Source organism: Maniola hyperantus, chromosome 19, assembly GCF_902806685.2.
Source record: "Maniola hyperantus chromosome 19, iAphHyp1.2, whole genome shotgun sequence".
NCBI classification, from domain to species: domain Eukaryota; kingdom Metazoa; phylum Arthropoda; class Insecta; order Lepidoptera; family Nymphalidae; genus Maniola; species Maniola hyperantus.
This window is the reverse complement of record NC_048554.1, coordinates 2,114,085-2,126,867: the sequence shown is the minus strand read 5'-3', so window position 1 is coordinate 2,126,867 and position 12,783 is coordinate 2,114,085. Positions and strand designations below refer to the sequence as shown.

The 12,783-nt window shown below is 37.7% G+C and overlaps 2 protein-coding genes across 4 annotated transcripts in view; one reads left to right on the top strand and one right to left on the bottom strand.

Moving 5' to 3' along the window:
* LOC117991267 (rho-related GTP-binding protein RhoN-like) overlaps positions 1-12,783 on the top strand; it is a 131,552-nt gene that overhangs the window by 81,670 nt on the left and 37,099 nt on the right. The window lies entirely within an intron of this gene.
* Positions 1,984-3,209, bottom strand: LOC117991255 (mitochondrial import receptor subunit TOM40 homolog). The gene has a single exon (XM_034978828.2). It carries the CDS (start codon positions 3,098-3,100, stop codon positions 2,132-2,134), a length of 969 nt encoding a protein of 322 aa, XP_034834719.1. The 5' UTR covers positions 3,101-3,209; the 3' UTR covers positions 1,984-2,131.

Below are 12,783 nucleotides of genomic sequence, written 5' to 3'. Positions count from 1 at the left end.
TATACTGTTTTACATAAGTTTATTGATGTTCTGTGAATATCTTAACTAAAATCTGGTACCTTTTGTTAAACCAGAGCTTTCAATTTGGTAGCTGAAGCTATTTTATACATAGCTGTTGCCCGCGACTTCGTCTGTGTGGATTTAGGTTATAAAAATCCCGTGAGAATTCTTGAATTACGGTGTAAGAAGTCGGTTAAAAAGTAGCCTTTGTTACTGTCCAGTTGATCCGTTGCTCCGTTGCGACATGATTGAAGAGCAAACTAACAAACCAACAAACAAACACATTTTCGCATTTAATAGGTATAATAATATGTGAATACACAATACAAATGTAAGCAGTGTTTTTATTGCTACAATATATGGGTACCTAACAGTGGCGAAGGGTCAAAATCTGAAAAAGGGAAGCCGGAAAGGTACCTGCCTACCTACTTAGCTAAAAGAATATCAGCTGTTCCCCATCGATTAAAGACGCTTTTTGTTTTCAAAACTCGATTTAGAAAAATTACTATCGTTACGTAACAAACAGGAAATCTGTTAAACAACAATCTATGTGAATTAAGGTAATTTCTGATGTTGACTTACCAAACTGAATCTAAATTACCGCGAACTTACACTTATTAGTTATTAATCACTAGCCCCAATTTATTATATCAAAATAAAACACCACTAACAACTTTAAAAACAAACGTGCATGGACGCTTCACAAAAACAAATAATAATAAATCAAAATCAATATCAAATCACCCTTCAAAATACAAAATACTCAAAATAGTAGCATGTACCTGTTAAAATAATACTATTAATATAATTTTTAATTTGGAGGTATAATACGGTAACTCGGATTCTAGCGGCTTACTTACGTCAAATTTGTCTGACCTGTCCGAGTTCCAAATTCGTATTCGCTACGGGGCCAGATTAAATTGGTGGGCTCCAACCGTAGAGCGAGACAGACCTAGTTCGCTCCTTTCGCTTTCGCTAGGGAAATGAAAGAGATAAATACTAAGCAAAAATCTAACTAGGGAATCCGATATTTTACGGCTTGTATGGTGTAGGACTGTAGGACGTAGGTGTATGTTACTTACCTACATTAGCTGTTATGCTTTTAACTTAAATTAGTAATAACAAAAAAAATTAGCATTTGTGACGATCGAACCTTTGTATTTACGAACGTATTACCGAATTTATGTGAATAGTACCTACTTACGCTATATTATGCCAATTCTTAAAGGGAAGCCGATAGGAATCGTGTTATATTGACTCTTCGCCGCTGGTACCTAACTACCTTGTGATTATCGACTCTGCCCCAGATTTGCTCGCATCAGGTGAAAACCTCATTCCGTAAAAAAATATCATACAATCAGAAATGATCGCAGCGCAGACAAAGCTAAATTTTTATAAAATCCAAAAAAATACTTCCCATCAGAGAAGTTCATAAGTCAATTTTGTAATCAAAATATAAACATTTAATTAAAAACGCTCATCTTTCCAAACTCATTAGAAATTGTTTTACAAAAATTTCTTTGCAGCAAAATACAGTAAGTACTAAATAACAACCAGCCTCGTCTTATTATGCCTCGAAAACCACGAAGGGACGAAGAAACAAAAAGTTTTATAACAAGCGCAATTTGTCCTATTTACTTTTCAGAGATAACAAGCTGGCTTTTTGAGGTTTATCCCACTTCTGATACTGAGACTTTTCAAACTTCGCTCTAAATTTTGTTAGCATAAAACAAACCTTAATATTTTAATTTTAGCAACATTTTGTCCTAAGAATTGCTCTCATCAATATGTAAATAAAAGCTAGAATAATACAACGCCCCGCACAGCTACACAGCCCCCGCCCTAAACCGGTACGGGCGAGCGCGGGAGACGTGCGGGTGAGCAGGGCGTCCCTCCGCCTCCTACCCCGATTGCCATCTCGACGTGTCGCACCTATAGTTGTGAAGTTTTACCTAAACAATAAAACAATATCACAGTATCAATAATTTTTAATCATAATCACAAAACAGTATAAGAAACAACGCGCGTCAACAACAATAAATCGATAACTAAAACTTATGTATACTTATATACAAACAAATATGACTACAAAAAAGTATGGGACAATCAATTTACAATTGAAGAGGGTAGTTCAAAAATCTAAATTAAACCCGAAGCCGAACCGCACCCGCCTCTGCCGGTCTATTAGCGTACTCGCCATCAATCGAATAACCCGAACTTCGTTATGTTCATGAAACAGAACGTCCCTTTCGTAGGTGAAGCCTCCACATCGCTGTGAGTCCACGAACATTTTCAACTGTGACCCATTTTCGTAGCTTTTGTGCAGCGCCAAACCGACGGAAGCCGGGCCACCCTTATTACTCTCATTAAATATGGTCGCTATCCGTAAATCTGGGGTGAACTGCTTGAAAACGCACACTTGGAAACCGAGCCTGCTAAGAGTAGAAGAAAGAGTGAAGGACCGACGTTCGTATCGTGCGCTGAATGATAACTCAGGCGAAAGTGGATACGCTAGAGGTCGTATACCAAATTCGCTGCCAATACTGATCTCCGGCCTAACCTTATACATCCACTGTGTTACCAGATTCAAGGTTATCGGGTCCACATCCTTCATGGAACAAGAAATAGAGCCGATGAACTTCTCACTATCTTTCTCAAAGACTATCTCCGTTTCTGATGAAACGATATCTTTTATCTTTGAAGTCAATCTCATTTCGAAGTCATCTATCGTCTCTTTATACGTAGCTATGGCGGAACCTGTAGAGTCTATCAGTAAGCCATCATCAATATTTTTCGTGTCCATTTCCTTGTATAAAAGGTGTGAGAAGCATTTGTAGGATTCCTTCGTTTTGCCGAAACTGTAGTTCTGCATTAACTTGACCTTGTCCATTATGTCACGAAGGACAACTAACTTGGCACCGACAAAGCACTTCGGGAACACCTTCTTAGCTTCCAAGTGGACATCACTGAGCCTTATCAAAGTCGGTTTGTCAAACTCGAAGATACTCGTCAAAGCGTCCTTTTTCTTGGGCAAAAACTTTTGGAGACTGAATATGAAATTGCTGACATCGTCTTTCAATAGAGACTCTTTAATGTCCATATTTTTTCTGTTTTTATATTAATTTTTACATTTATGTATTTTTGATGAGCAGGTCATGCGTCAGTGACCTGTCTAGGAATATTTTTAACTGCGCGCACGACATGTGGCCACTTAGAAACTCACACGCCGCAAGAAGTCTAAATATATATTTCGTTTGTAATTATATCGCGTAGGCCATACTCAAACTTAATCGAGTTGTAATAGAAACACTAGAAACGTGGAGACCGAGTTATATTGTGCAATATATGAAAGGATATGAAATACTTGGTTCATACATATTAATTGTATTTAGTTTCCATTACAGCCACAAGTTAGTGTCAACACGGTATCATGTATCGAGGAAGATTATATTAATAAACAACCTTGTTACTCGTCTCTCATGACTAGGTTTCCGGGACATTGTATCAGCTCAGAAATGCTAAGTAATACATATAACAGCTTATCTCTATATCTATAATATAAATATTTTTATAATATTCCTTGAAGTACGAGGATAGTTCTTACGGAGAGAAAAATTTTAAAAATTGCCTGAAAAAGTCTGAAAACAACACTTTGTGGATGCCCACTGTTGGACAGCCCACTGTTTTCTAAAGAGCGCCACCACACCCGGTCCTCAGCCTTCCTCATATAGCCACTTCCCGCCAGCCTCTTTATATCGTCGGTCCATCGTGCTGGAGGGCGTCACACACTACGCTTGCTTAAACGCGGTCTCCACTCAAGGACTTTCCGGCTCCAACGGCAATCGCTTCTACGACCATGGTTAATTAAGGTCGTTTAAATCAATTTCCCAGCGAAGCAAGCAACTTACTTTATAGCTAGCAATATCATGAGCAAGATACTGCCGCTCTCTACCGCATTTGTCGCTTCGAGCAGCTGAACTAAATACATAACCTAACTAAATAGCTGAATAGGATAGCCTAGCTTTTAAAACGCCATCAATAAAAGATAAGAAAAGTGTCGACACCAAGTAAGCAGGCCGTAGTAGGGATGATAAATAGCCAGCGCAGTCAGCGGCCGGCCGGAAGCCATCAATAAGATACTAGTGTACGATATGGTTGGAAGGCGTAGGACTGGTGTAATGAAATTTCCTTTGCGATCTTTCACTTGACTCTTTGGCTTTGGTGAACCATCAATACTAGTGCGTTGGGGTAAATTCGGACCAGGGTTAAGGTCGTTTAAATCAATTTACCAGCGAAGCAGGCAACTTAGGTACTTTATAGCTAGCAATATCATGAGCAAGATCGTTTCATTAAATTCAATTTGCGGTTTTTCACTTGACTTCGTTCAACAATAAACTATAATGTTTACCTACAGACAGAACTTAAGTTGAGTCAATGCACGAAAATATTTGTAAAGGTGGAATACCTACGTGGCAACTACGTTGCTCAATGTTTCTGATACGAATTATCAAGATGTAGAATGTCCTTTCAGCGTATTTTAAGTTTTAACATAATATAACCTACCACTTGCAATAAATAAAAGCGGAGATGCGGGCAAAAACTAGTTCGTAGGTAGAAAGGATTGCTTACAATAATTTTCTTTTATAGTAACTACTGATTGCTTTGTCTTAAAAGGGGTTTCCCGGGAGAGCGGGTGTGGACTGTGGACAGGTGGCGAATTGCGGGCGTAAGCAATAAATTACTCCATCAACACTGGGATTAAAAGGCAACCATCATCAGCAAGTCTCGTCGACTCACTGCTGAGCATGGGTCTCCTCTCAGAATGAGAAGGGTTGGCCATAGTCCACCATTCTGCCCAAGTGCGGATTGGCAGACTTCACACACTTTTGGAAACATTAGTGTGGAGAGTTATCAGGCATGCCGGTTTTCCTTCACCATTAAAGCAAAGCTATATTTAATTATATAGCTATTATATATTATTTATTTTATATATATATATATATATATATATATATTATTTAATAATAATAATAAAATTAAAAAAAATACTTAAAACGGACGTAACTATGATAATGTAGGTTCATATTGTCTGGGATCGAACCTTCGATCCTCGACTAGGAGGCCAATGTTTTAACCACTAGGTTATTACCGCACGACACGTTACAACAATTTTCTATAGTAGGTATATAGCTTTTCATTTTCCCTTATCATGAAAAAAATGTAAACAAGTAGCGTCTCAAGAGCTAAGAGGCGATCTATACGTCAGATGTTATACGTCCCGCAAATTGCTATTGCGCTGGAACCATGTCTCATTAACATCGAAATGACGTCATTTTGACGTCAGCCGAAATAGAAATGTACCATCAGCTCGAACTTCAGTCTAGTGCTGACGTCACTAAAATGGCGGCCACGCGCTTTAGCAATTTGCGGGACTTTTACTATACACTGCCTAGAACTAGTTACCGAGAATTGACAATGAAATCAGGATACGGGTGAAAATCCTAACTACAGAACAGCTAAAACGCCGGGCAAATCCGACGCGTTTGTCTGACTTTTCTGCGATTTGTTCATCTCTAAGCAAACTAACGACAAAGTACTAGGTATATCTACTGATTGCTTTGGCTTGAAAGGGGTTTCCTCAGGAGAGCGGGTGCGGACAGGTGGCGAATTGCGGACGAAAGTAATAAATTGCTTCAGCAACGTTGGGATTAAAAGGCAATGCTGGAAAATTAAGGAGACGTCACTCAGGGAAATGGATACCTAAAGATGGGCATTACTTACCGACTGGGTAATTAAAAGTGCTACGAAATTTTACTATTTAAGTACCCATTTGTTCTTTTTTTATGTAGGCACGTAGAGTTTTTTGGTTTAATTGCTTCCTATACAGGAATATCGCACATTGTCTTGATTACGTGACTTTTGAGTTCACCAATCACAACATAGCATTCTTCCCTGTCCCCCGCCAACATTTTACGATTGTGTTTTCATGCAAAACCTTGTATATGCTTGTACTCTTGAGGTTGAATTCTCTGTAACTCCATTAGGCCATGAGCGAATTTCGTCGGATTGCCAAACATTAAAAGTTTCTGGATTAAAAGGTGACCCAAATTCCTCGGCCGCTTAGGGCTCGGGAACTTCTGCACTTTAAATTGATTAATGCAAGATAACGGAACAATAAACGGCTTCTAATTAAAATAGACCCTTTCCGCTAGGAGATTTAGTGCCCCAGTATCAGCTACTGATTATACACCGATAGTTTACCGCGCTGGCTAAGTGTGGATTGGTAGACCTCACCACACACCTTTGAGAACATTTTTTAAAGATCAAATACAGGCTAGCCCTTGACTGCTATGTCACCTGGTGGTAAGTGATGACTGATGATACAATCTAAGATGGAAGCGGGCTAACCTGGACGGAGTATGGCAGTTTTATTAAACCCATACTACACGGCATCGTACCGGAACGCTAAATCGCTTGGCGGCACGGCTTTGCCAGTAGAATTTCAACTAGCCACGGCGAAAGTCTCCCACCAGACCAGACCAGAAAATTTAGAAATTATAAAATTCCAACCCCCTGCCGGGAATCGAACCCGGGACCTCCAACTTAGGTTTTTAAATCTCTTGGGAACTGTTTGATTTTCCGAGATAAAAAGTAGCCTGTGTCACTCTCCAGGTCTTTAACTATCCTATGCAAGAAATCACGTTGATCCATTGCTTCCTTGCGTGGTGACGTGATTGAAGGAACGAAACCAATAAACCAAAAAATAAACACACTTTCGCATTTATATTGGTAGTGATTTTCTTTCGACCTATCTATGACAGCACACAGTGGCGTGCAGCTCATAGAAGCATAAACGCACTGCTTACCCTCATTTTAATAAATCAATGCTTATTAACCGACTTCAAAAAAAGGAGGAGGTTCTCAATTCGTCGGAATCTTTTTTTTTTCATTATAACCTGCCGTAAAATAAGTTCATACCTAAATGCATACACTGGCTTGAACTCCTGTGCACGCCACTGACAGCACAGCATCCTTGATAGCCGGATCAAGGATATCAAGAACGATTTTCAAAGCATTGTGAGTTGTATACGCCTATGTACCGGATATCCGCAGTCGGCTATCTTGGCAGCGCTCCAGCAAAATGACGCGACGCTGTACTCCTGTGTAACGGAAATGTTATTTCACGGTACTAGTTCAGTGAAAACTGATCGCCTCGTCAAACTTTATAGAATAACTAGCGACCCGCCCCGTCTTCGTTTATTACAATTTTCGTAGAGATCTCTAATTTTTAGGAAAAACGAAACCCTTATTGGATCACTTTGTCGTCTGTCTGTCTGTCTTTCTGTCTGTCGGTCTCTCAAGAAACCTACAGGGTACTTAGGTCTTAAAGCAGACATTCGGGGAAAATCTGAAAACCGCGAATTTGTGGTTACATCGCACAAAAAAAATTAAATTGTGGTCATGAACTAATATTTAGTATTATCAATGTTCGAAGTAAGATAACTATATCAAGTGCGGTATCATATGAAAGGTCTTCACCTGTACATTCTAAAACAGATTTTTATTTATTTTTATATATCATAGTTTTTGAATTATCGTGCAAAATGTCGAAAAATACGACTGTAGTACGGAATCCTCGTTGCTTAGCCGGTTTTTTTAACAATAAAATATAGCCTATGTTACTCAGGAATAGTGTATCTTTCTACTGGTTGAAGAATTTTCAAAATCGGTTCAGTTCCAGAGATTACCCCCTACAAACAAACTAACTTAGCCTTTCGTAGACATGTTGTGCACACCACGTAGCGTGTCGGCACAACATGTCTTCTTGTGTTGTGATAATATTATTGCTATGTCAAAAAGGTCATGTTTCATCAATTTAAGTTATTGGTTTTGTCCGTGAGGCGTCCCGTGTGAGCGCTTCATATTTACTGTCTGAAAACAAAAAATATCCTTAGTATGAGATTGCACTTCTCGATAACGGTAATAGATTTCGAGCATCGAAATAAAATAACATCATAGTAAAATGGACCTTAACGGCCTATTATTATGACTAACTATAGACGTATACGACGACGACGTCAAACCTTGAACCAGGCATCTAAGGCCCCCATATTGAAAATTTTGCGACTTTGCAAGCCCACAATTTGACAACTGCAAGAACTTTGATATTTGGACGTGTGCTTTAGGGTATTTTATCTAAATTCGTCATGAAATAATCGTAGGGGTGCAGCAATGTCTTCGATAGAAAAAATCTGAAACTGTTCTAAATATTTAGATTTTATAATTTTACTTGGAAACAGTAATTTTCTATAGGTTTTTATTATGTAAATAATAACAATTTCCAAAAACGCCTTGAAATTGTTCCTGTTTGTTAATATAGTTATTTTTACAATTTGATGGTTTGCTCCTGTCGTTTCATTTCAAAATCAGTTTCATTAGGTTCGTTTCGTTGATAATAGTATAATAGGTAAGAAGTTCATAATAGTGTAGGTAATGTTTGGTTTCGGTACAAGAAATCTATCCACGATGTCGAGATGAGCTAACTCACACTAAGCCGTACTGAAAACAAACAGAACGAAATAGAATTCGATATGTTATAATATAAAGTTTAAATCGAAACGTGTCTGTTTTTGTTTCTACGAACTCCCGCGAGGCGTTTTAGGTGTCTAGAAATACTCATATCGAGTATATTTTTCTTTAGTCTACATTTTCTATAGTTTAGGCAAAAGTTAATTTTATTTATTTCAAGAAATATAATCTTTCTCTCTGCGGGCTCTTCTAATAAAATTGCTTTTACTGCCTAATATTGAAACTAGCTCTTAGAATAAATGAATTTACGTCTCTGAAAATAGAAAAAAAAAAATTATTTAATTTAACGTTAAAATTTTTACTAACGCACATATATTTTATGTAATAGTAATATTCTCAATATTGCATGCATTCGATTTAAAGTTTTTAAACGAATTTTTTTTCTAAATAGGTTGATAATATCTAAGAATTGTTTTAATTTCATATTGGTGTAAGGCTTCGGCCGTGGTTAGCTACCACCCTACCGGCAAAGCCGTGCCGCTAAGCGATTTAGCATTCCGGTACGACGCCGTGTAGAAACGAAAGGGGTATGGGTTTAAAAAGTACCATACCTCTTTCAGTTTAGCCTGCTTCCATCTTAGATTGCATCATCACTTACCACCAGGTGAGTTTGCGGTCAAGAGCTCACCTACTTGTATCTGAATTTTAAAAAAATATACTTAGGTAGGTACTGTTGCTTTCCCTAGAAAACGGCGTTTGCCAGGCATTGCGCCTTAAATGGGTCTTTTATTTAAATTACCTACACACAGCGCAACATATCTTCTAAATATCTATATAAAAGGGAAAGATGACTGACTGACTGGCTGACTGACTAACTGACTGACTGATCTATCAACGCACGGCTCAAACTACTATACGGATCAGGCTGAAATTTGGCATGCAGATAGCTATTATGACGTAGACATCCGCTAAGAAAGAATTTTTGAAAATAAAACCCCAAGGGGTGAAATAGGGGTTTAGAGGTATTCCACGCGGAAGAAGTCACGAGCATAAGCTAGTTCTTTACGTAAATAGAAAAAAGCTTGGAAACCTGTCTATTCGAAATACTCACACCAAAAAACATTATTTGTATCTTTTATATGTTTTTTCCGAGAAAACGGTTGCAGTTTCCCATTCTCAGCTTAATACAAGACCCTGATATAAATAATTTGAACTGAAACATTACTGAAAGCTGGCTTCATATTTATTGAAGATAATGTCCTAACTTCGCGAGGGTAGGTCGAACAGGCCCTTTAATATTTATGGATAATCTCTAAATCTCGCTTATTAAATACCTATTGTTTATCTCACTATAGGTAAAAGGATATTATGTAAGTTTCGTGTATTTCATAACTTGGTTATATGCATTAAAGTTGGGTAAATTATGATGTTTAAAGACGGGCGCTAATGTGGGACGCAACTTGCGTTGACACATTGGCCCCGTGTCATATCAGGGAGACAGCATCAAGACCGGGAGCCGCAGCAAAAACAGCTGAAAACAGCAAGCGGCTCAAGTATTCCTCTCTTATCGAGAGTTACATTTTTGTTCCGTTTGCCGTGGAGACTCTGGGGCCATGGAGTCTTGGTGAAAAAAAATAATTGCGAGACATTTCACCGCGATTAATAGCCTCATTTTGTGACAGAAGGGCTGGTTTATTTTTTGCGTAACGGATCAGCCTGGCTGTCCAGTGCGAAAATGCAGCCAGTATTCTTGGCACCATTCCACGTGGTCACGATTTGTATAGTAATTAGATAACGCTAGCTTTAAGTTTTATTGTAATATTTTAATTAAGATAAAATAAATAAAAATATATATTACTAGATGATGCCCGCGACTTCGTCCGCGTGGATTTAGGTTTTTTAAAAATCCCGTGGGAACTATTTAATTTCCGGGGTAAAAGTAGCCTATGTCCTTCCCCGGGATGTAAGCTAACCCTGTACCAAATTTTATCAAAATCGGTTGAACTGTTGGGCCGTGAAAAGCTAGCAGACAGACAGACAGACAGACACACTTTCGCATTTATAATATTAGTATGGATGGATAGTATAATTTAAAAATAAATATTTAAAAAAAATTATACTCCACTTGGGAAAGTTCAGATTTAGATCCACTATGTGTAGATCTATCTGTGCAGGCAGAGGTTTTTGTGACAAAGTTATAATAATATGATATTCTGAACATAAAAATCACTCATGCAATAACATATTCAGGATATTAAATATACAAATAGAAGTATGCAATTTTATAAAAAGCTCTTTGTTAAAATCTAGAACGCGTAAATTCAGCTCCTGAGTCCACGCATATAGCGCAAAAACAATTTTTAATGAAATAATGCACTCACAATATTAAAAGCTGACAAAATTAATGCGTTGCGCTTCAATTTAATTAAAACTGTGTATGAATGTATGAATTTATATTAAATCGAATATTCGGATAACAGTAAATAACTCAAACAAATATTTGGCAAGTGCAGAGTTTTATTAAAGTGAAAATTGAAGTGAAGTCGAAATTATTATTATTAAATGAATGTTTATTGTTTACACGAAGAAGAGCACAAATACTCAGTTTAAAAACCTTTAGATGAGTCCTTTATTGGATGTGGTTGTCTGTTTTTAATAAAAAACACCATACATTTTTATACCCCAGTACCCATATAAAATAATGCGAAAGTGTGTTTGTTTGTTGGTTTGTTAGTTTATTGGTTTGTCCTTCAATCGCGCCGCAACGGAGTAACGGATCAGCTTGATTTTTTGCATGATTGTAGCTGAAGACTCCCAGGTCTTCAGGTCTCCAGGACTTTCCGGGATAAAAAGTGGCTTGACTCTCCAGAGTGAGGCCACTTTTTATCCCGGAAAATCAAAGAGTTCAAACGGGATTTTTAATAAACTAAATCCACGCGAAAAAAGTCATGCGGGCTGCAGCTAGTCAGCTGGTAATCCATAATTCCATACTAATATTATAAATTGCGAAAGTGTGTCTTTCTGTCTGCTACAGTTTCACGTCCCAAGTTTAGCACGGACATACCCTTCATCCCGGGGAAGGACATAGTTTTTGCCCCGGAAAGTCTTCGGAGTTCCCACGGGATTTTTAAATACTTATCTAAATTTACGTGTATGAAGTTGTGGGCTTCATTTATTTGGTAGAGAGGTAGCATTACCTTATCTTCATTTCTAAGGTAACCTAAAGGTTACCTTAGAAATGAAGATATGCTACTTTTTATCCCGGTAAATCAGGAGTTTCCGCGGGACTTTTGAAGAACCTAAATCCACGCGGAGTCGCTGCCATGATCTAGCGTTGTGTAAAAAATATTCAATGTATTATAAACTAAGCAGCCATACCTAAAAATATATTCAATGTAATATAAACTTCTTAAAATGAAGAGCGATATAATCCCATAAGACTTTCATGCAATAAACTCAACAATATCTCTCGGTACGTACTACTTTGCTTACGGAGTTACCTAACTTTGCCACTTTATTTTCTCATTGATTTTTCTCCGCAACCGTGGCCACACTGTATTATATTGTTACCATGCGATTTGTTCAAATCAGGATTTTTTTGTCTGTAAGAATCCGGCATTTGACAGCTAGTCAAATCAGTAACTTTTTATCAAACGTCAAAACGCGCGCTTAGTATGCGAGATTCTATGAAATATCAGTATTTGACGTGCTTTTTTAGTTTAATCAATAATAATTTTAAATGGTTAACACGCATAAAACTAACAAAGGACGTGGATTTTACGTATTTTGGAAGACCTTCTACTTAATAATCACTGAGAAATAATTTATTTTGGACATAGTCAAATACCGTATATTCGCGCGAGCGCCCTATCACAATTCACAACCTCTGTCGGATGAGGCTAGGGCTCTGTTATAGCTGTACTCAAGAAGGCCTTACGAAAGAAGATAATTTAATAAGTGTGGATGCCTTGTGGATATGTTCCGAAATGAATAACTCCTTAAATTAAAGATTGTTAAAAAACTTGAATTGAATAATCATTTCATTATCAACTGCCCGATGAGTCGTTATCAACTGCTCAAGCGGCATGGCAATGTAACAAAAAATGGTAAGGACGTCCGCCTCCTAATCAAAGGTCGGGGGTTCGATCCAGGCACGCATCCCTAAATTTTCTCAGTTATAATAATATGCGTTTTTAAGTAATTAAAATATCACTTCCATTAACGGTGAAGGAAAACGTCGTGAGGAAACCTGCA

Coding starts and splice junctions, on each gene's coding strand:
- LOC117991255 (XM_034978828.2), bottom strand. CDS start 3,100: ATGGACATTAAAGAGTCTCTATTGAAAGACGATGTCAGCAATTTCATA.